Below are 22637 nucleotides of genomic sequence, written 5' to 3'. Positions count from 1 at the left end.
CCTAAATTATCAAGACTGCACCCCACCCCAACACCACTGGCCCGTACGCCCCTTACTGTGAGTGAACAAGTTATTTTTAAAGAATATTTTACAAAAAAGTAAAAAAAAAAAAAGAAAAAAAACTTTGTTTAATATTTTCTCCTTTTTTCTTTCACTCCAAAGAAATCTGACGTCAGCAGAGATAACAACTTTCAGCCAATAAGATTAGCGATCTATTTTTAGAATTAATTGCAGTCATATATAAAGCGTTGCTTAATCCAAAATAGTGAGATTATATTAAGCTAGAAGGAAAAGGTAAGCAAAACTATTCATTATTTTTCTGTTTTTTATTTAAAAAAAGATTTTTTTCATTATTTTCTAATCAAAATCTGATTAAATTTGATGCGATAGACAAAATTTCAAAATTTTACTTGACAGCTGTACCGGGATTGTAGGAACCAAGGATCAGTTATCTTGTTAGCTATATTAAAGTTTTATTTTAAGCGATCAGTTATGATTTCAATATTAAAGTGCCCAAGAACTGTTGTGTTTATAATTAAAATTGCCATTGGGATGAAAATGAAGTTGATAATTTCGAAAATTAAAGGTATATGTCCCGCATATTCTTGTTTTTGTATGAATGCGGAAGTCCGTGCGTGCCTTCCATGTTATCCCCGCATATTTGTTAACGCCCAGTGAGCACTTGACCGAAATATAAGCTGGTAAGTCTCAATCGAATCAGAAAATATACTTAATTGATACGCTACATATTCGTGTATGTATTTTTGTGTTAAAAGCGCCATTTATTTTGGAAATATGACGGCGATTCCGGGCAACGGCCGGCTTGTCAGTGCCCCATATTCATTTCAATATGGCGGACGATGTCATTCATAAAATTACTGACACAGTTGTGATATGTGGATCAAATCTGTACGAGTGCCGGTTTTAAGTTTGATTTTTTAACACAAAAGAATTAACACTACATGCTCCTTACTTCATATTGTTTTTTGTGTGGTTTGATATTCGTGTAAAAGCCGAACGTTGAAGGTGTGTCCCCGAAATATGTTTAGATGACTCACAAATGATCAAATGGCACTCTTGGGAGAGTGAGAGAAGATGGGATCGATCGTGGAAAGCAAATTGTTTAAATTAAAAACTTTCAACAGAGGAATTTCTTAAAAATGGAATTGCATTTAAACGTTAACACTTGTCTCACTGGGTGAAATGATTGCCAATTGTAATCAGTGTGACCGAATTTACACAGCATTATAATGTTAATAACTGTAGTTCTTTTTACATTTTTACTTTATATTTTAAAATATTGTATTGCACAAGTTCTAGTTTGATTTTTTCATTGGTAGAGATGTGAAACTATACCAGAAATTATATATTTCTGTACATAACAATTTCTTTCAGTCATATCTGCAATTGTGACTACTACTTGTCCATCAGATATTTTTTGCAAACATTTCTCCTGTTGTCTTACCATTATACTCTTCCTACATTTAAAGTCTTGGTTATGTAACCAAGTTTGGTCCTTAGTCACAGTGATGCTCAGTCAAATAGGTATGCAAAGTACTCATTTTGTTGAGGTTAACATGCTAAAAATGTAAGTGATAGATAAAAGGCATAGATCCAGCATTGGCAAGTTTTAAAGTTATAATGTTGCTTTAAAGACAGTCTCAGCGCGTTAAACCCTTAAAATAGCACGAAAATGAATTTTCCTGGAAAACTTACCAATTTCCCCATAATGACCAAGGTATATCCTATCCAAAACCGTTCAGAAAATGAAGCTACCTAATACCGTTTTTAAGTTCCATTAAATAATAAAAGACGACTCGTCTTAAATACTCAGCTACCACCTCACAGTACGGCTTCAGAACGCGCAATTTCTCGCTAAGTCTCGCGGTTTACTATGAATGAAGTACTACGGCTGAGACCCGGATGTTACTATTTGGCGCCAAAACAGCAAACATGGCTCAGACGCGCGTCAAGTCTGAAGAGGAGAGCGACAAAAGGGGGCGAAAGAAAATAGCCACTCAAGTTCGAAAGATACGAAAGAAGATTAGAGACAGACGAAGAAGCACTCAGACTGTGTATGTTGGGAGGGAGGTGGGGCGGTGGAGGACACTTAAAGCTGAGTTAGGACTCACATACGAGGCAATGGCGAAACTACTCCGAAACGTGAGTATGCGCTTCACAGGTCTCAAGTGTGTCTGATTATCATATTATCCTGTTCACAATAAATGACAATATTTGTGCTCATACAAAGTTGGTTACGTGTATAAGAGCGTTTTGGGCTTTACGTTTTCTGTTTTTGATCGGTACATGTACCGAAAAGATGGACAGGCGGCACTTACATGTCTGACAAGTTTCGCTGTGTAGTCGTGACGTCTATCTAATTCTGACTGAAGCCTGCTGTGATTGGTCGTAAGCGTGGGAAAATCGAGGTCGTGACCTTCAGCCGGAAGTACTTCTGGCTGTGCTCCGAAATCATGATAAATAGTTTTCGTTTTCTAATTCTTTATTCTAGTTGTTTTAACAGGACTTTTGTGACCCAGACTTATTCATATAATAATAAACAATCTCCCAAAACACAAATCTGATCAAAGTTTTACATAGAACCTGCTTCTATACATTAATCTAACCCACTGAGTTGTCCTTTAAGTTTGTTGTGCATGTTTTGAATGCCCTGCTATGAAATATACAGTTTGTTTCCTATTATTTGAATATATAAATTTTCCCCTGTTGTAAATAATTGTAAAGATTTGCAAAAGCAGGATAGTTGAAGGTAGTAAACTGGATGTCCCTACTACATGAAAGTTAAAAAGTAGTTCTCTAAGGTGAAGACTTCTGTAATATACTGTTTAGAACCCTTGTCTACTTCCAGCAAACTCGCACACACACGCACAGCATGCTTTCTCAATTTTGACCTAAATTTCAATTTTCACAAAGGACTGATTGTTTTCACATTCACACTGACTACTGTGTATAGTTAGGGCTCTTTTGTATATATTACAGTAACACATTTCTTCAAGCATTTCTTGGCAAATATAATGAGCCCTTTCTTATTACGTGTTTATTTCCTGAGGTTTGGACCAAGATTTTTTTCAGAAACTGCTTCAGATTGTCTACCAATTTTGAAGAAAGTTTTTTTTTTTTTTTTTTTTTTTTTACAGATATTGAACTTTTTATGTACAGACACAGATGTGTCTGTACATATTGCCATCACCTGTTTTACTATAGATACTTATACTGCTTTTAATTTTCTGTTATCAGGACTTTTATAGAGGGTCATCGTAACCAGAAGAATGCAGACAATCAAGTGTGTAGTAGTGGGGGACGGAGCTGTGGGTAAAACCTGTCTACTGATCTCCTACACAACTAATAAATTTCCCTCGGAATATGTACCAACAGTAAGTGTGGGTTTCAACACTTTTTGTAATATTTAAGTAATAAGATATTATTTCTCTCCATGTTTGTTGTTGGTTTGGTGATAAATTACTTATATCTTTTTTTTTCGACTAAAATTATGCTAACTTGACAACATTGTGTATTATAGCATATAAGTATATATATATTTTTTTAACTTCTCATTGTCAAAAAAATGTGAAACAGTATGTAACATTCAGCAATAATAAAATTTGCACAGTGAAAATGCAAGTCTTATGAAAATTCTGCAACTTTTCCTTTTCGTTGTCAAATTAAACCTTCTATATTTAGAACGGAAAGTGCAAATTAAAACAATAGCCATTAAGTATATTAACAAAAAAAGTGCAACTTCACACAAAAGACACAAATAAAAAGAACAAGAAAGAAGAAAAGAATAAGATTCAGCTACACATTGTTATTATTGTTGTTATGTCCAAATGTAAATCACATGAAAATGTCATGTGTTAGTATACGGTACTATGCACAACCACCAAACAAAGCAAAGGTCAGAGATAATGTGACATGTGCACCTGGAGAGACCCAGCTTTATCTGTCCTTTACAGTTGTGCACTGTTTGGTTGGTGACTATAATTTGAACACACACCATATATAATATAGCACACTTTATAACTGCAGGTTCTGGTTCTTTAGCTAAAGAAAATGACAAATATTCTCCCTAAGAAATGGCAGCCCTCTGTTTATGACTATGAAACCAGTCATCGTGTCAGTCAGTAAAGGGTAAAAATACACTGTTGGACATGAAAGTGTCTCAGTTAGTATCCCAGAAGTAGCGCTAACAATTTAACTTCTAATTTGTTCTTGCAGGTGTTTGACAACTATGCTGTGACTGTTATGATAGGCGGAGAGCCATACACATTGGGACTTTTTGACACAGCAGGACAGGAAGACTACGATAGGCTACGTCCACTAAGTTATCCACAGACAGATGTTTTCCTAGTGTGTTTTTCAGTTGTGTCGCCTTCTTCGTTTGAAAATGTGAAAGAGAAGGTGAGTTTTGGGATGATTTAAGGACTTATTACTCTGAGTTTGTATTTGTATCCATATATTGACCTGGGCTCTAGCTTTTCTTATCTGTGAAGATTTCAGTATGTAAACCTGGTATACAGATGGTAGATGGGCAGTATTTGTATTGCAATTGATATTCATTTTTATTTCAAAGGTTGAGAAAAAAAATTTGGTGTACAAAACGATACTGTCGGTTAATGATGACTTTGTATCTTTACTTCATAGGTTGTACTAGAAGTTGTACATAACTTTCAAAGAACAAGATATAATTCTAATTTTGAAGTGAGTTTCTCCAATTATGGAACAGCTTTTAGAAATGACATGTTATTTGTTATTGATATCGCATTGTTGCAATTTCCAATATTACAGTGGGTTCCAGAAATCACACATCACTGTCAAAAGACACCATTCCTACTGGTGGGAACACAGGTGGATCTGCGCGACGACGCGGCTACGATAGAAAAACTCGCCAAAAACAAACAGAAGCCAATCTCTCCAGAACAGGGCGAGAAACTAGCGAAGGAACTTAAAGCTGTGAAATACGTGGAATGTTCTGCTCTAACACAGGTAGGATGGGTGGAAGTTACAGAGTTGTGTAGACCCTTCTTAAAAAGTTATTCATGCATGCATTGAATCAAGGTCAGCCAAACTTATGCCTTGTTTATGTGAACATCCATAACTATTAAAACTTCTTAAAAAAGGGGAATTTCTAAATATTAATGAACCAGTCACGATTATATGTGTATATTTGAGTGTGAGAGGGTAGTTCGGACACAAACCAAAGATCAACTATTTTACCCATAAATAAATACCTTCATATCATACAAATACTTCACCTAATTTTTTTGCCATGATTTCAGAGAGGATTAAAGAATGTGTTTGATGAGGCCATTCTGGCAGCATTAGAGCCCCCAGAGCCCCCCAAGAAAAGGAAATGTCTGCTGCTGTAGGCTTTTCACTTACAACAACACACATGTATGGACTTAAACAGCAGAAATGACTGAAACTCCTGTGGTATCTCACATTATACATACAACCCTGGGCAGGCATCACAGATTTACATCCCGTTGTTCAGGATGTGTCTATATCCACAGCAGTAGTGACTGAGAGTGTGTGGTGTTACCCCAGATTTTTTGTGAACTGGAGTCTCTTGGGGGTAAAAAAAATGGTATGTAGCGAGCAAAGAAAATCATCAGTTGCTGTTGCCAATTTTGCAGCTGACTACAGAAAATTAACCATAGAGAGACACCAGCTATCTCCTCAAATTGAAACTGAAATTCACCAGGAAACCACTGGATATTTTATTTGTGGTCCTAGTTCATATTCAGATCACGTGTGAAGATGATGAAGAAATGTCTTCTGGTTTTTTCGTCTTCTCTGGCTTTTTGAAAAGCTGATGTACAGGATACAAAATCATGGATACTTTCACTTGGTTAATCAAATAATTCAGGAATTTGATATATGAAGATGAGAAATGTTGAAAGGGATTTCATTCATAAATTGGGTCAAAAGTTATTAGATTATTTGTACCTGCCAAGAAATGTGACATGGAAGATGCCGTTCGCAAGATTGGAGTTTTGGTCACAAATTGGATTTCCATACCAAAATATGATACACCTGTGAGACCGACAGTCTTCTATTAAATGCAGACTGGATTGAAATTAGGGAGAAACAGAAAAGAAACTATCCCATGGTCAAAGGAAAACATACTGAGGGTGCATTTTGCTTAAAACTTGGGAGGTATGATCATGGCTGCCCTGCATTGTCACTGGCACTGGAGGAGGTGAATACTGGCAAGAATCCAATAGATTTTTAAAAATTGACACCCATCATGCAGAATATTGTTGCTCTTTTTTTTTATTTATTTTTTTTTTTTATGCAAAAAAAAAAGAACAAGAAGAAGAAAGTTGTGAAAGTTGGGTCCAGCTGTTTTTGAAATTCATACTCCAAAACAAGCTTGCTTTTATGGTTATAACTAGTCTTTCATTTTGACTAAGCTAAAATAGAGAACTTGGCATCGCAGTCCAGTTTTACACAGGATACTCATATGTTGTAGGTAAAACCTTTTGAGGAACACGGGTAGAATAAGATCAATTTCGTTCACTTAGGACAAAACTAAGTTGATTAAAAAAAAAAAAAATCCACTGTTCCATTTTAGCTGATTATGTGTAAATGGCACTTGAGTATTGTATTTGGATGTAGCTTCTACTGTGTAGTACTTCTCAAGCCTAATGCGGTTATAAATTGGCAACACGGAAACACCCATATTGTAGAATTTAGTTGACCGATCTCTTTAATTATAGATTTTTATGGGTCTTGTAATGTTAAAGGTTATCTGTGCGTGCACGTTTTATTTAATGCCAAGCTTTTGATCAAGTGAAGTGACACGTATTATTATTCCAGACCTTTTCCCCAAATTTTTCTCATTTCTCATAGCTTAAAAATGTGCACAGAATTGGCCAGAGGAATATCTATAAATATTTTGTCAAAGAAAAAAAAGTTAATAAGTGTGCCCAGTGCACTCAAGTTGGGGCTCAGAATTGAAAAATGAGAGAAGTCCTTGTTTGTTTGAAGATGGAATGGGGTTTTCTATGCTGGCTTTTGTTGACCAAGTTTCTTAGAGAATCAGTACTTCGTGTTGTCTTCAAGACAGGGATTATTCATCTCAAGGATTGGAGTGGCTTTTTTGCCCTGAATAATTTCAAAGCAGACCTTCATGCTAGTCTTTCAACACCGTAAAATATGCTACAAGTTTTCAGTGGTGTCAGAGGTTTATCTGTGTACTTAATAATGAAAGAAACAAGACCACGGACTATTTAAGAACCTTTTTACATCATTGAATGTTTAAAGTAGTTAAAATACGTAATCAAGTTTTCCACACAAACCCAATTGTTTGTAAGTGCAAGTGTCCATGGAAAAATGAGAAACCTTTCACAGACTAGTGTAATTATTTTAAATTATTATCATTATTTCTTCAAAATCATATAATCATAGCATTAGTTGTAGCTTTATTTATCTTTTTTTTTTTGGTAAAAAATTGAAAATAAATAAAAAGGGAAGTCGTTTTTATGATACAAATAAACCTGCATTCAATATGCAGAAGTCCAGTGCATACTACTAACCTAATATATATTTAGTCATTTACTGTACATATTACATTTTCAATAAGATGGTAAAAATAAATAGTATACACTTGAACCACCTGTGATCTTTTTTTGTCATTTAATTTTACATTTCTGGTCACGGTAACAGCAGTGATACCATTTAGTTGATCTATATTTGATATATGGCAGTTCCAGTCTTAGAGATAAAAGGTTTTCTTTTTATGTACGACTGCATGGAACTTGGCAATACAAAAAAATAAATGCTGAAAATTGTAGCATTAAATTCTTTCAGAAAATTGCCACTTTCAGCATTAAGTGGAAGACAATGAAAAGAGAAAAAGTAGATTTCTTGTATATAACACAGAGCAAGTAAGTTTATTGAGCATTTTGTGAAGATGAGAAGCCTGTTAATCTGAAAAAGGTCTTGGATAATCGATACACAGAGCACATGCAAATGATCTCTGAAGATACAAGATGTCAGCAAATGACCTATTCACCTACAGTTACATGTTATAGATGTCCACTCTGTAACTGACCCCGGATGACTGATAACAGGCCTGACCATTGCACTGGACATTTTGGTGTAACTTAAGTCAATATTTAACCAGTTTCACTGACTGATAAAGGAAATAGATCAGGTCTTAGGCAACTAATGATGGTAAGGACAGTTTTCACATATTTGGTACGTGTGAGAGCCAAAAAAGGTCTCAACTGATTGATAGTGGAGCCAAAGCATTAGCTAAGGTATCCTTGCATTTCCACTGTAAGGTCATGTCCTCAAATATGTTTACTGGTATTGAGACCTGGAAAAAAGAAAAACAAATGTTTTGTTCATCTTAAGTTTCTATAAATGGGGACACAATTATGAATACAATTATATGATAAGCGTTTTTCTATTATTTTATTCCCAGTATTTAAAACATGGTCATTGTTTGTTACAATAACCATGAATAAGAAAAATAATATTATTTCAAGTATGAGTATAAACAAACACAGTTCAATGTTTAATATTACTGAAGTAAAATACCCTCAAAAAATGACAAAAACTACCAAGCATCAAACTTGTTATCTTGCATCAGTGGTTACCTGAAAGTGTCTCTTCCATGCATCAGATAGGGCTTCTGTGAACTTTCGTTGTTCTTTTGTCGATGCAAAATATAGAATCCACTGTTCACTGCTGACTTTCCTGTCCTGTGACTCAAACTCCTGAAAACATAAAAATAAAACTTTTAAAATGTTCCAGCTAAATACATGTATATCCCTTGATGTTGTATTTAAATTGTGACGGTGATGCATGCCACAATAGCAAATATCAATTCACACACACAAACACTCGTAACTGTCTCTCTTGTATAAATGCACAAACTCTGTCCTCTCTCCCCCTTTTCTCTTTTCATCTCCTTCCCCCTCTCTCTCTCCCTCTCTCTCTCTATCTATTTTTCTAACTTTATACCCAACACCTCTCCCATGCATACTCACCACAATACAATATCTCTCGTCTGTGGGGTCAATTGTGATGCCTGTCACATCTAACACATTTGCAGAGCCTATGGTTCTAAAGAAGTATGTCTGCAGGTCCTCATGGCACATGAATAATTTGTTAGGAGTGAGCACAGCACAGCAGGGTAGAACACCCACTCCACCAGGAGCCTAGGAGGTAAATGGAATTCTAACGATGATTGGTTATAAATACACCAATCAGGTAATTAGAAAATTAAGCCAATTAGGAATGAACTACAAACGGTGAAATAATAACTGCAGTTTTATTACTATTTACTTCAGACTAACTCATTGGATGTTGTTCATAATGCCTATATAATCTCAATGGTGTAAGGGATTGGAATACTAGAGGGATAACAAAAAATCACAAATTTTAAGGCTACAATGAAATCAGGGTATTTTCAGACATTTCAAACTGAAGATTTATAATAATCATTGGGACTTGGCAGTTGTTTCAATCTATTATATTTCAGCAAAATATAGCTCTTCAGCATTTGAAACTGTGAAGGATGAAGGAAGGTCATGGTTATCTTATAATTTACCTCTCATGAATGCTGAGTTTGCATGAATTTCTCTTAAATCTAAGCAGGATAGGAACATAAAATGCTATACCTTCATAAGTGCTAACAAATAGTAGGATGTTATTGTACTGACAATATATCTTTTGGAATTGGAACACATACTGAGGAAAGGCAAGACTACTCAATTTTATTGACCTACCCCTTCTAGCAACATCGTCTTCTGAAGATAAAATTCATGATGTAAAATAAATATTCTTTACAAAAATGTGACAATAAAATAGCATGACTATTTGACAATAAAAAAATAAGCATTCATTTAATTTTTTGTCCATTCTATAAATTATAAGTAACTAAATAAATGAAAGTAACAACTTAAGCATTTAAGAACACCTACCCCCATTCCTTCTGAAACAGCCTTACACAGAGTCTGAAGCCAATCAAACGTCTCTGATTCATTTGATGCGGACATCTGAATTGTGCTGTTGTCCGAGAGGATAATCTCAAAGCAGTTCTCCCTGTCCGAGACGTGAGCTCGTCTGCAGCCACAGCAATCTTCACCACTATGAAACGATCAAAAAGATCCAGTCACAAATACTGCTTATTATCTTTCATACTTATAAACACAAACTGGGTGAAAATTATACTTTACAATGAACGTATTTTAATTATGTGTATACTTTTATTATATTTGATTTATTTAACTGACTATGGTATCTCTTACAGTATTCTATTATATCTACACTATAAATGTAAAACTTCAACCTGTGATGTTAAACAAATTACGGTTGTAAGAAATCATCATAATTTAATAATAATAAAATGTACTTCAGGGAAACATTTAGTGTGCATGATGTGTTTAAACTTTGCCAAAAAGGAAATTTATGATGTTACAGTTTATCTTCATTTTAAAAAAGAGCATGCATGGTTGTGTCAGTGTACAAACATGTTTATCTTTTAACATACCCCAATTGGATTGTTCTTTCGGGCTCTTTTGTGTTATTTTTATTTGGAAACTGGAGCAATATACCATCTCTAGGAATAAAACAAGAGAAAAGTTAAATATCGTCTTATTAAAATTCTGCTGACTTCACTTTTAAACCTTTTGGCTTAATTTGGCAAGTACTTTTTCATCTAAATAACATGGAAAATTCTATCAGGGTCCATTCCTTATATATCAAGCCTTATTATTTTTCAACATTTTGTTCTGGTATCATCCACCTTTGTTTTCTTTCCAAAGTTTATTAATTACAATTATAACAATAATGGAAAAAAAAACTTCCAAAATTACTTAAAGAATGACAAATGCTTAAATGAGAAAAGCCCATACTTAAGTACAAAAAAGGCAGCCTTCCACGTGTGACCGTACAGATTGTTGGGAGTCTTGACCAGTAGCGTCCCCTCTTTGGCCAGTCCACTCCGAGATTTGGACTGTGTGTCCTCCCAACTGACCAGACTGTAACACAGGAGTTCCACCTCACTGGACTGAGAATAGAGAAGTTCAAGTAAAACATTGGCTAGTAATAGTTTGAATTTTAAAGGGAGATTTCTGCAATGGCAAAATACCACCTCTTGAAAAATTAAATAAAAAGTTACCAATCTCATACTGATGAAAAGTTACCAATCTCATACCAATAAATAAGTAACAATCTTGTTATTCTTACTACATAGCTTTTCAATATTTGTCTATTTTCAATCAGTTCTACTTAGACATTTATTTCATACGGAATACTAGATGTTAAAATAAAGACAACAAAGTAAAACTCACAGCTACTCCACATTCTTGTGCTAACCATTTCTTCATTGCTATCTTCTGTGTGGTGGCATCAGTGAGAACGCTGAGTCGCAGGAGATCCACTTCGCAGTTACGCACTGCCTCTTCCAGTGATTTCACCATAGCCCTGGTGGTAAATATCAATATCAATGAGTCACATTTAATGGAAACTTGGACGTTACACTTTGAAAAGATGACTTACAAAAACGGTATCCATAAAGGACAACACATCAAAATATAATCAATTATCAAATACATTCACCACATTACTTTAAAAAATAAATCTACAGTTGATATGTAAAGTGCTTTTACAGGAGAAGAAAGAGTCACATTTTAGAGTTAAATGAATGGACAATCCAAAAGCTTGCCAGAAAGAAAGCTCAGCTTTAATGGATTGATACTTTAAAATCTGACACAAATAAAATGCTACAAATGTTCTGACTATAAAATAGTGTGGAAAGGGACAATTACTTGGTCAGTTCCTCATCTCCAGTTGTGATCCAGTGCTGTTTTCTTCTGTTTGTGCAAACTATGTGAACTGTTTGGAAGTTTACTGACAACTGGAAGAGAAAAAACAAACATAAGAATGCAAATATGTGTGCTAACATAGTCAAACAACACAGCATCTGACATAATCTGATAAATGTTGCACAGAATAGCTATGATCTATGCTTTTAGTAGATTAATGGGGTCCCTCCTTCCATGTTTACATGCATCCATTCCAACAAATAATATTTATTACTGACAAGGTTCCATTAAGCTGGATGCATGCACCATGAAAAAATGTTAAGGTTCTTCAAGAACAATTTGCCCTCTTTAAAACTAAATATAAATTCACAACTAAGTTTAAAAATTGCAGGTAAAAATAGTCAGTGAGGCATAAAAACTTCTAAGTAAAAGAATCCCAGCAGTCTTGGGATCTAGATGGGACTGTAGTGTGACAACCCTTTTTTAACTGGCAACAAATATTCCAACTTCCACCAAAAGAGGTCACTTACATCAACATAGTCGATCTCCTGGTATCGTACCACCGTCTCCTTGTTGTATTTGCCTCGGCCAGGCCCTGGTGTTAGAATATAGAGGGCGTTGGATGTCAACATCACAAATACCTTCTGCGTATTCCCTTCTGTATGGCCAACAGTGGTGGGGTACATCTAAAATAAAGACAGGAATACAAACTTTTTGATCAAAATCTCCTGCCATAACAAAAGCCTTTATTTCTTTTACAAAGTAATTCATCTGTTAATCAGGAGAACTTGAGCTGTTTTAAATCTGTCAGTGGGCATAAAAAAGTTTTTAAAAATCATATCCCTTTGTGAAAAAAAAAAATGTGTTAAAGTGGTTTGTAAAGTAATTCATCTGTTATAATATATAACACAGCAATTAAGTATGACTCTACAAGCCAGGGTCAACTGCTTTCTTATTAGGGAAATCTCATCTAGGTCCTTTTTTATTGTCAAAAAACAAACTGAACTGTGACCCTGACAAGGAAGACTGTGGACGACCACAAGGCATTTTGTTTTATACTAACCGCTAAAAATTGTTCATCCTCTGTCTGGAAAACTTCCAACATCAGAAACAGTTTGCTGTTGTTGTCCAGTCTAAAACAAAGTATCATAAATACAGTTAATCAGAAGAACAAGGCATCTACACTTACCACTTTTAAAACATAGCACTTCTATCACATAGCATATAGAAATTTCAGTTTCCATACCTAGTTCACAATCAATATGCTGATCTCAAAGCATGCAGGAATAATAAAGCTCAAGGGTTGTACTCTCAAAAGGATGAAAAACTTACCTAATATCCAACTGCCTTGATTTCCCTTCTGAATTTCTCATAATAACCCTTTCCTCTTCTTCATCAATATATTCTTCTGCTGATTCTGTGTCTTCAGTTTCCTGCTGGTGCTGATCTTCTGTCCTTGAAAGGTCAAGGCCAAGGTCACCATCAGAATGACCAATCATGCTTTCCGTTTTGTCCTCACTATCAGACAGTTTGTCTTTGTCACTGTATATGCTTTCACTAGTTCTGCGTTCCTTGACAAGCTGTGAACTTGGAATCTCGGAATTTTCAGAATCTTTACCCACTAATTGCACATTTTGCCCGACTGTGTTTGTAAGAGATATAGTTACATCAGCACCTTTCTCATTGACTTTAAAATCAAAATTTTCATTTTCATTGAAAGCACCACTTCTTGCCCTCTGCGTTTTTGCCCTTCCCCAGTTTTCCCTTCGAGTCTTTGCTTTCTCTCCTGTCTGTAAAGCACCATCTAAAATGTCTGTAGGTGACAACAGATTGGAATCATCAGCCTTTTCTAAATCACTTGCTTCATGTTTTTTCCCACTTTTGGGCTCATCCTCTGTATGTTTCTCCGACGGTGGCTCCACCGCAGCCCCGGCAGCAGCTCCTGGGTCTTGTTCTTCTGTGATGACTTCAAAGTCTGACTTATTATAATCTGATGGTCTCCGTGGAAATAAAGCGTGCTCATCTTTTCCGCCTACCAACAACCCAGACACAGAGGCACTGCTGCCTCCGCTACTACCCTGACTGGATATGCTTGTACGATTTTTGAAATCATAAATATTAAAGCTTGTTGACGATGTAGATTGCTGAAGATTGTCAGAGACATGTAAGCTCGTGTCTGAGGGCTGTGTGCGAATAGCAGGCCCGTTTAAAATGGCTCTCTCAATAAGGTCTAAATCAGGAGGTTCATCACTGTTGATAAAAGAATCTCTGACTATAGAAGTGGTTTCTTTGCGGGATTTCGGTGGCACAGAATTGTCCCCTTTGGTATCATCATCTGGTGAAGTGACAGCTGTTAATTGTGTTAGAGGAGACACCTGTTTAGGGCCCGATTGTGTTGGGTGGGATGGAGAGTCCTCCTGGAGAGAGGGCTTGGGAATCTTGTCATTGGAATGTGATATGGGACAAAACACAGGTGCATCAACAGGTGTGACAGGTGTCACAGGTGTGGCAGGTGTACTTGAACTACTACCATGACTGCTGCCTTTTTTCTTCTTTTTCTTTTTCTTGCTCTTCACATGGATGACTTCTATATTGCCCTCCTCCTCTTCTGCTCCGAAATCCTCATCCTCAATGTAAGATCCTCGAGAAAAGTCCCCGGTTGAGGACTGAGGCGTGGACATTTGTGAGGACAGTGAGCTGATGGACCGTGGTCTGACTGGCAAGAGGTCATCATGACCTGGTGACCGTGGAAAAGGCAGCATGGATTCCGTCCTGGCACGTCCTGCCATGTCATTGTTATGGTCGAACATCTTAAACAAATGAGGACGAATATAATTTGGAAAAATTTGAAAACATTTTCATTTTCATCGAAAACACCACTTCTCACCCTCTGCATTTCTGCCCCAGTTTTCTAAAACATTTTAAAATAATAAACATTCTAAAAATTTTGAAATTCTTATCTAAAAAAAACAACTTTTTATTTGTTCTTTGCCCATGACACATGAATCAAAGAGTGCAAAAATGTATAAACTTGTCAAAATATTATTTATTTTGTTAATAAGCATTATATGTGGGTGGAATTCTCATGGTTTTCAACCAGTTCAATTCTTATCAATTATAAGTACCTGTGACACATTACTCTCCATACTGCAGATGGAAATTCGGTCCTCTTTGTCCTCGTCTGGACTGTCCACCCCAGGGCAGTGACAGCTGAAGTCCAGATACGTCATATCCTGGAGTCAAGATGGATGAATTTTTAATGATTAATTTCATAAATTCCAAACAAGTTATTACTAGCATGTTTTTAATCACAGTTAACAAGCTTTTCTAATCTTCTTTAAAAAGCTTGAAAATTAATGGGTCAACTTACATAGGTCAGGTCAAATGTGATGAAGTCCAATCCTGAGACTAGTGTTACCAATATGTCTAACCTCTGAAAGCAAAGAAAAGACAACTTTAATGTACTTCAATATTGCTTCTCCTGCTTTGCACATCCTTTGTATGCCAGAGTTTAATAATGAGTAAAGTCAATGACTAACAAGCAGGATTACTGGGCTTTTAACTAAAACATGTTTCATTAAAACTAAGCTGTCTCCTCAGGAGAGGTTTTCATATGAAAGGAAGGTCCAAGAAGAGCAGGAGGAGGGTAAGGAGGAGGAGGATCAGGAGGAGAAAGATATGAAAGGGGAAGAGGAGGAGGAGGTGGTCTCATAAAATAATAAGTATGAAGGAGTAGAGAAGGAAGAAAGGGGCAAGGAAGAAAAATAGAAGAATAACAGGAATATAAGAAAGAGGCACATCATGTTAATTAGGTATAGCTTAATACTGATTATTCCAAAACTTACAGGATTGATATATTATCAACTAAAATACTGCTCCAATTTTTAATATACATATATGAATGTTACTGGTAATTGAGAAAATGTAATTAGCACAAGACTGCAGGCCTGAGACTACTTGGAACAGCAATGCATACAGCAATGGCAATGACAGAAAAAGATCATCATAGTGGGTAAATCTCCACACACAAAGTATCTGTCTATAAAATAGAAAACAAGTCAAAAGTGTATATTATTTGATTTAATGTTCAAAATAAACACACACATTACATGATTATGCTGGTAGTTGCACTAGTTGCAAGATAATTACACCAATCATTCAATTTTTTTCCTTTTTTTTCTTTGAAACTGAAATATGTACATTTCACTATTTGTTTCAAAGTCATTTCAAATATGTGCCAATACACTTTACATTCACTTTACATGAGATCAGTATTAAAACATGCTGTAATCATAAAATGAGCACAGTACTAGCACTTTGACATTATGCGGTGTTTTCTTTAGTCTAGTTTCTTAGCAGGCTTGGTAGCTACTCTGGCTACTGCTTCGGTTTTTCTACAATTTCATGCCCAACAGTTTAGATCTGCACTTGCAAGATCCCTATTGCAATATGAAAATTGTGAGCAGTCTTTATTGTAAGTACTGAAAGGTCTTAACGTTGCCCTGTTTCTCTGCCACCACCAACTGGCCAGCAGGGTTGATGTCTAATGCTGTGGGCTGCTCCAACCCATCCTCCTCAGTGACAATATTTCTAATAAACTGTCCTTGTGGACTCAATGCCACTATTCTGTTGTTATTCCTGTCAGCAATGAAGATGTGACCATAGCTATCTGTGCACACTCCACGTGGTTCACACAGCTGACCATCACCACTGCCATATGTTCCATACTGGTACAACTGACCACCAGGTGACAGCACATGTACACAGTGTTCTTCCCTGTCTGATATCACAATGTTATCCTCCACCCTGTTCACTGAGATATAGCGAAGTTCTGACCCTCTGGCAGGAATAGTGTCTCTGAGATTCCCACCAACTGCAAAGAATGTGCAGATAGAATTCTTTTTGCAGTCACAAACCATCACATGACCTTGTTTGTTCAATGTAATGCCACATGGCCCCTCAAAATGACCCATATCTGTTTCATAATGACCACTGGTGGAATATACTTTGACACATTTGTCACCATGTGATGTTATATACAGGCTACTAGTGCCAGACTGTGACACAGCCACATCAAATGGTTTTGTCAGTTTAATGTCAAACTTGAAATGTCCTGTGTGTTTGAATACCTTAGTTCTGTTGTTTCCAATATCCACAATATAGACATATTGCTTATCTGTGGCTAACCCAGTTATGTTCACATTTCTGTGATCATCTTCCAATATAGCACTGAATGAACGCACAAATTCTACCTCCTGTATGAAAAGGGGAGCATATGGTGCTGGTGTTGGATTTGCTTCTTGTCCAGCCAATGGAGGTTGTGACTGTGCTGACACATGTCCTGACGTGGCATCAGTTTCTTCAGTTTGAACTGAGACTTTTTGCTGCTTTTTTAGACACAGATGGTCTTTGATTTTTGGAATACGGAAATCTTTTGTCAATTCTGCAAGCCCACCTGTTGGAATTTGTATCTCTTTCCTACAAATCGGGCACTTAAATGTCCCATTCTCAGAAGCGGTGCTATTTGCGTGGTCAGATATACAGTTGTAACAAAATGTATGGTGGCAAGACAGCACACGGGGGTCCTTATACTCTTCTAAACAAATATTGCATTGCAAGAGTTCATTCGGGGAATCTGCTGGAGATGCTTCTGCCATATCTGTCAGTCTCTGTGTAAGTGTACTAGGTGTTGATGAATAGAAACCTGGTTGTATGTTCCTTTTGATGTCAAATTTCTCAGTCAAAAAGTTTTAAGGTTTCCTAACTTTTATCTCTACTTCTCAGTGATGCAGCTTTAGTTCACAAAGTACACAGTACCACAAAGACTTCTCAAATAAGTAACTTAATGCCTCATAAGAATTTCCACCAAAATACGTCTTTTTTTCTTCCTTTCCCTTTCAGAACTGCTCGTAGGTAGGAAAAAATATGTTTCTTCTGTTTATTACTTGATGTTACCTGACTATGGCAACCATTAGGTCAATTAGAACACTCAGTTTGTGTTGTTTGACGTAATCATATTGACGCTTTAAGTAAGAAAAGAAACTATTGATCCTATGGTTTTCACAGTTAACACAAAAAAGCCACACTCACAGGTATTTATTTTACCCCCCTTGTTTGAAATAAACACCTCCAGTCATAATGCATGGGACATCTATTTGATGTTACGAGGGATTTTTGTGCAAAAATCCCCCTCCCTTATATTTTTATTAACATTATATACAAGGTCAATGTTTTGACTGTTAGCTCAGTGGCATTGCAAGAACTGCATAGACAGGAGTACCACTTTCTCTGATCTTAGAGTTAGAATTGTTTGGCCACACAATGGTATTGTTCATTCTAAGCTCAGGTTAAAGAAATTGAACAAAGCTTGGAGGTATTTCTGTTCTGCTCTGGGTGAAAGAAAACACTAAAAGTACCCTTGTTAAGATGACGCATGCTTATCATTTATAATATGAATTTGTGAGAAAGTTTCCTTCTAAATGTATTAAGTGTAATACATGATTATACAATTTAAATAATATATTTATTTTAAACATAACTTAATATATATTTTATCTTGCCTTTTTTCATCAGATGCAGACTAAGAAATAATGGATAAGAAGCTGAACATTATAAATTTTAATAGAATCCAATTTCATTTTTGAATACTTATATAAAATTATGTTCAATGTAATGTTTTATTTATTTATCTATTGGTTAGGTACTAGCACAACTACAATTTTACTAAAGGATGTGACACAAATTCACAATATGTTCAATGAAACTAATATTTGCACAATGAAGACTATTGTCATGAAAATAAACAGTCATACATTATATGGATACATTAAGTAATTTAAATTCTACATAACTGATTTTATCTGTCCGACTTCAAAATATTTTATAATAAAAATGAACTGACAATGATAAGCAACTACCAATCCAAAGGTTGATTGTAATACATTATATGATAAGAGAATCATGACATTAAGAACACAGACTAAGGACAAAAACTTTTTATAATAATTTGAAACAAAATGAAAGATATAATAATATGAAAAATATATGAATAAGATCTATGTACTAGCAGAATTACAGTTTAGAAAACTCAACATAGAATTGTTTGGTCTTAATAGAATAAATAGATGATGCAGGATAAGAAGTCAGGGTAGTTCAGAAATAGAGGGCAGGTTAGTGTAGGATAAGGGGGCAGGATAGTGCAGGAATAGAGGGCAGGGTAATGCGGGATAAGAGGGCAGGATAGTGCAGGATAAGGGGACAGGGTAATGAGGGATAAGAGGGCAGGATAGTGCAGGATAAGGGGGCAGGGTAATGAGGGATAAGAGGGCAGGATAGTGTAGGATAAGGGGACAGGGTAATGAGGGATAAGAGGGCAGGATAGTGCAGGATAAGGGGGCAGGGTAATGAGGGATAAGAGGCAGGATAGTGCAGGATAAGGGGGCAGGGTAATGAGGGATAAGGGGACAGGATAATGCAGGATAAGAGGTCAGGAGAGTACAAGATAAGAAGACAGGGTAATGATGAGAAGAAAGAGGAAAAGGAGGAAGAGGGGACAGAGATAATGAAGGAGAGGAAAGTGACCATGAGGAGAAGGAATATGGTGAAGAAGTGTTGGTCAACCAGGAGGAAGAGGAGTGATCGTGAAATGAAGAAGAAAGAGTAATATGACCCAGAGTAGTAGGGTTGCCCAAGCATTATCAGGTTATCCCCCCCATACCTCACTGTCCAGCACCAATGCCTCCTTCACATAGTGCTTCTTCACCATCTTCACATTACTCTCAAAGCAATGCAAGTAACTCTCCAGTAACCCGTCATTCATGGCCATAAACAACCAGGATCGACCTGATTGTAAAAGGAGTAAATACAAATTAAGTTTATAATCCAAACAAAACTGCTTCATTTACAAATAATATATTATTCAGACATAAAATTAAAATTATTTCAGTAAGATAACAGATAAAGTGGAATTTAAAGAAATACATTTAATCACTTGTTCAAGCAAAGTTCTTACAAACTATACGTTTTTCTTTATTTCTTTTCTCTTTGTTTTTATGTATTAGTATTTCATACTTGTAACAAAAGGACTCAATTAAACTATTCATCATCTAAATGACTAATATTCATTCAAAATCTAAATAAAATACATTAACAATCCTCGTCTGTTATCAAGAATTCCAGATCATACCTCTTCCCAGCTCAGTGGTGACGTTGGTAAGGGTTTTGATTTCTTTGACCGAGGTTCTGTGAGTGAATTCCCGCACCACCATCCAGTATCCCCTGGTCACGCTGCGAAGTCTGAGGAGAAAAGAGACATTACAATCACTGATTTTTTCAGGGAAACTGATTTTTTCAGTTTTTTTTATTTATATACTGTTCTAACCTTCTCAACATGCTGCAAAGTCTGCACATAATAGAATAGGGTCATCACAATCTTTGTAGAATTGGTACTTCACCTGCCTATGTCTTTTGTTTTTTTAACATATCAAGTTTTTTTTTTAGTTTCAGAATTATGACAAGTTTCACACATCTCATTTTTTAAATTTATTAACCTAAATTTCAAAAATTAAAAATATTCTGACATAAACTCAAAGTGATAAATAGTTATGGATTGTGCAAGTACTAGTATCTTTTCTCTAAAGAGCATCTAGTAAAAACATTTTCACAAAAACATAACAATACCCTTGGACGATATTCCCATGCTTACCCATGAAGCAAAGCATGGTCCAAGTGTTCACACAGTTTATTCAGCTCCCAATCTTGATTTGTGAGGACTAGTGGAGACGAGGGACCTCTCGTGATATGAAGTTCTTGTATCTGAATTGAATTGAAAATTAAAAATTAAATATGGCAAAATAAAGCTGTCAGTACGGGAATATATGTATTCTTTATTATTAAAAAAATCTTTCAAGCAGCAGTGACTAACAAGAATGCTAGTATAATTATTGATTATTTCCACACTCACTCACAAATACTAATAACAAAGATATTGCTAAAGGATTAACACCAAACATAAGCATACAGATTTTGCTCACAGACTTAAATATCAAGTAACTCCAAAGTGAGTTTATTTATAAAGAGTTCAGTACTTGCTGATGAATCCATGGTGAAATGAGATAGACACAGAGGCTATCTACTGTTATCTTAAATTTTAAACAAGATAATAAAAATAATCATCGTACAAGCTCAAATAAATATATATATCTAATCTACATGATTTGAGTCTTTACTTAGTAACTGTACATTATGTTTAAATATGAATGACCTTTGCAGGGGCGGACAGAAAGCATCTTCTGAGTCTTCCAGAAGATTGTCAGAATTTTTAAGTTAACATCTAATTTTTTTCTTTTGTAAGTCAGTCAGAAAAGGAGGAAGGGTCAACAAAGATAATTTGGAACCTCGTCAGATAATATCTCTGGATCCGCCCCTGCTTTGACCTTAAGCATCCCTCTGAGTCACAATCAATGCTTAATTTCATTCAAATACAGAACCAAAGCTATAATTAGTCTGGACACACATGGCTTATCTGATGGTACAGTGTTCATGCAAAATGGGGTTTAAATATATTCTCCTTCACTGAATTTATACTTGTACATATAAATCAGTAGCAACCTGCTGCAACCTGTCTTCGCGGCCAAAATACTTGACTCATTTTCACCACAGGATGCATTTAATTGGACTAAATTAGTCTTAAGTAAATTCAAGCTCCCTGGACAATGAAATTATTTCTAATTGCTATAATTTCACCTGTATCTGCCCTCCCTTAAACTAGTGTGTTTCACTTTCAAGTGATTATAGCCTTAAATATAATGGTGAGGTTAGAAGAGCATTAAATTCCAGTATTTCCACCACCACTTTCTGTCTATTGAAGTAATGCCTGCAAAAACAGGTTTAGTTCTCCTGTGTGCTTATTTAGCAGGGACTGAACAATTCTGAATAAGACATCACTCATATTAGTGAAAATAGTCAACTATGTATAAAGCCATGCATTTTGATCCCCTTTCTTTAACCAAAAATAAATGTGACTGTCAAATGCTAATGCTACAGTTTCAATGATTAAATAACCAGATTTTTTTCCTATCTCATTGATCATTTTAAATAATTGTTTGTAAAATAAACAATAAATAAAAATGCCTGATAGTAAGTCATTCAAACAAATTGGTACCCTAAAAACCCCCCATCCTTGCACCCTAGGAAAAATCAAATTCCATCTCTCATCAAGTACTCTTAGAGTAAATGGTCCAGGCAAAACATAGCAATTATTACTGAACATTACAGCAGTAGTATTACAATGGCTGCTTCATGTCAGTACCCCCAGTAAGGACAGAAAAGAACATACTGTACTAGTACATAATAAGATTGTGGCACAGCGTTCATTCAATGTTTACAGCGATACAGCAACCAAATTAACCATCTGAAATTCCCCAGTTCAGGGCCTAACTGTGCTACTTTCTGCTTTCAGTAGAAGAGCGAAGATCTGAACGGAGGCAATATATATGTGCCTGAGCAGATTTTGAATGGATCACATGACGATGTCTCACCTTTTTTATCGACTTTGAAATACCATCTAAAATGCGATCCTTGAGCATTAAGCGTTCTTGTGACCTCGGCCCCACCAAATAGTTTCTTCTCCATTTCCTAGAGTCCCCCATGGGGGCAGCCATAGTTTGTTAATTGGTTTGATCACTCACTCAGCTGATTTTCACGACCTAAAACCTCCATATTTGTTTTGGTTTTCTCTCCATGTCACAACCCGGAAATGCGATACGAGATTTCTATCTGTGTTTTGACTGTAGAAGGCAATTAAATACCTTATTATATAGAATAAATACTACATTT

The 22637-nt window shown here is 35.8% G+C and overlaps 3 protein-coding genes across 4 annotated transcripts; 1 reads left to right on the top strand and 2 right to left on the bottom strand.

The window, feature by feature from the left end:
- Positions 1-512: 512 nt before the first annotated feature.
- Positions 513-7635, top strand: LOC106174409 (cdc42 homolog). Its single transcript, XM_013555964.3, has 5 exons — positions 513-701; positions 3259-3395; positions 4237-4419; positions 4807-5004; positions 5298-7635. The coding sequence occupies exons 2-5, from the start codon at positions 3291-3293 to the stop codon at positions 5385-5387; spliced, it is 576 nt and encodes a 191-aa protein (XP_013411418.1). The 5' UTR covers positions 513-701; positions 3259-3290; the 3' UTR covers positions 5388-7635.
- On the bottom strand, positions 6575-22565 carry LOC106174380 (pleckstrin homology domain-containing family M member 2). 2 transcript variants are annotated; one of them, XM_013555926.3, is made up of 18 exons: positions 22340-22565; positions 20506-20615; positions 19987-20096; positions 19519-19643; positions 15172-15234; positions 14927-15034; positions 13134-14611; positions 12865-12934; positions 12332-12487; positions 11805-11893; positions 11328-11460; positions 10890-11044; positions 10526-10594; positions 9957-10122; positions 9762-9782; positions 9021-9191; positions 8628-8747; positions 6575-8344 (listed from the first exon to the last, which is right to left on the bottom strand). In XM_013555926.3, the coding sequence occupies exons 1-18, from the start codon at positions 22460-22462 to the stop codon at positions 8249-8251; spliced, it is 3363 nt and encodes a 1120-aa protein (XP_013411380.2). In that variant the 5' UTR covers positions 22463-22565; the 3' UTR covers positions 6575-8248. The 2 variants fall into 2 exon arrangements, with proteins under 2 accessions (XP_013411380.2, XP_013411387.2); XM_013555933.3 differs by lacking the exon at positions 9762-9782 and having other exon boundaries at positions 22340-22562.
- Positions 15243-19510, bottom strand: LOC147759843 (E3 ubiquitin-protein ligase TRIM56-like). Its single transcript, XM_086994918.1, has one exon. The coding sequence runs from the start codon at positions 17456-17458 to the stop codon at positions 16271-16273; it is 1188 nt and encodes a 395-aa protein (XP_086851044.1). The 5' UTR covers positions 17459-19510; the 3' UTR covers positions 15243-16270.
- Positions 22566-22637: the final 72 nt, after the last annotated feature.

The sequence above is a fragment of the Lingula anatina genome, chromosome 9, assembly GCF_051362555.1.
Source record: "Lingula anatina isolate TDL-2025a chromosome 9, LinAna3.0, whole genome shotgun sequence".
Classification (NCBI taxonomy): domain Eukaryota; kingdom Metazoa; phylum Brachiopoda; class Lingulata; order Lingulida; family Lingulidae; genus Lingula; species Lingula anatina.
Note: the sequence above shows the minus strand (reverse complement) of the source record. Positions and strands in the feature narration are given on the sequence as shown.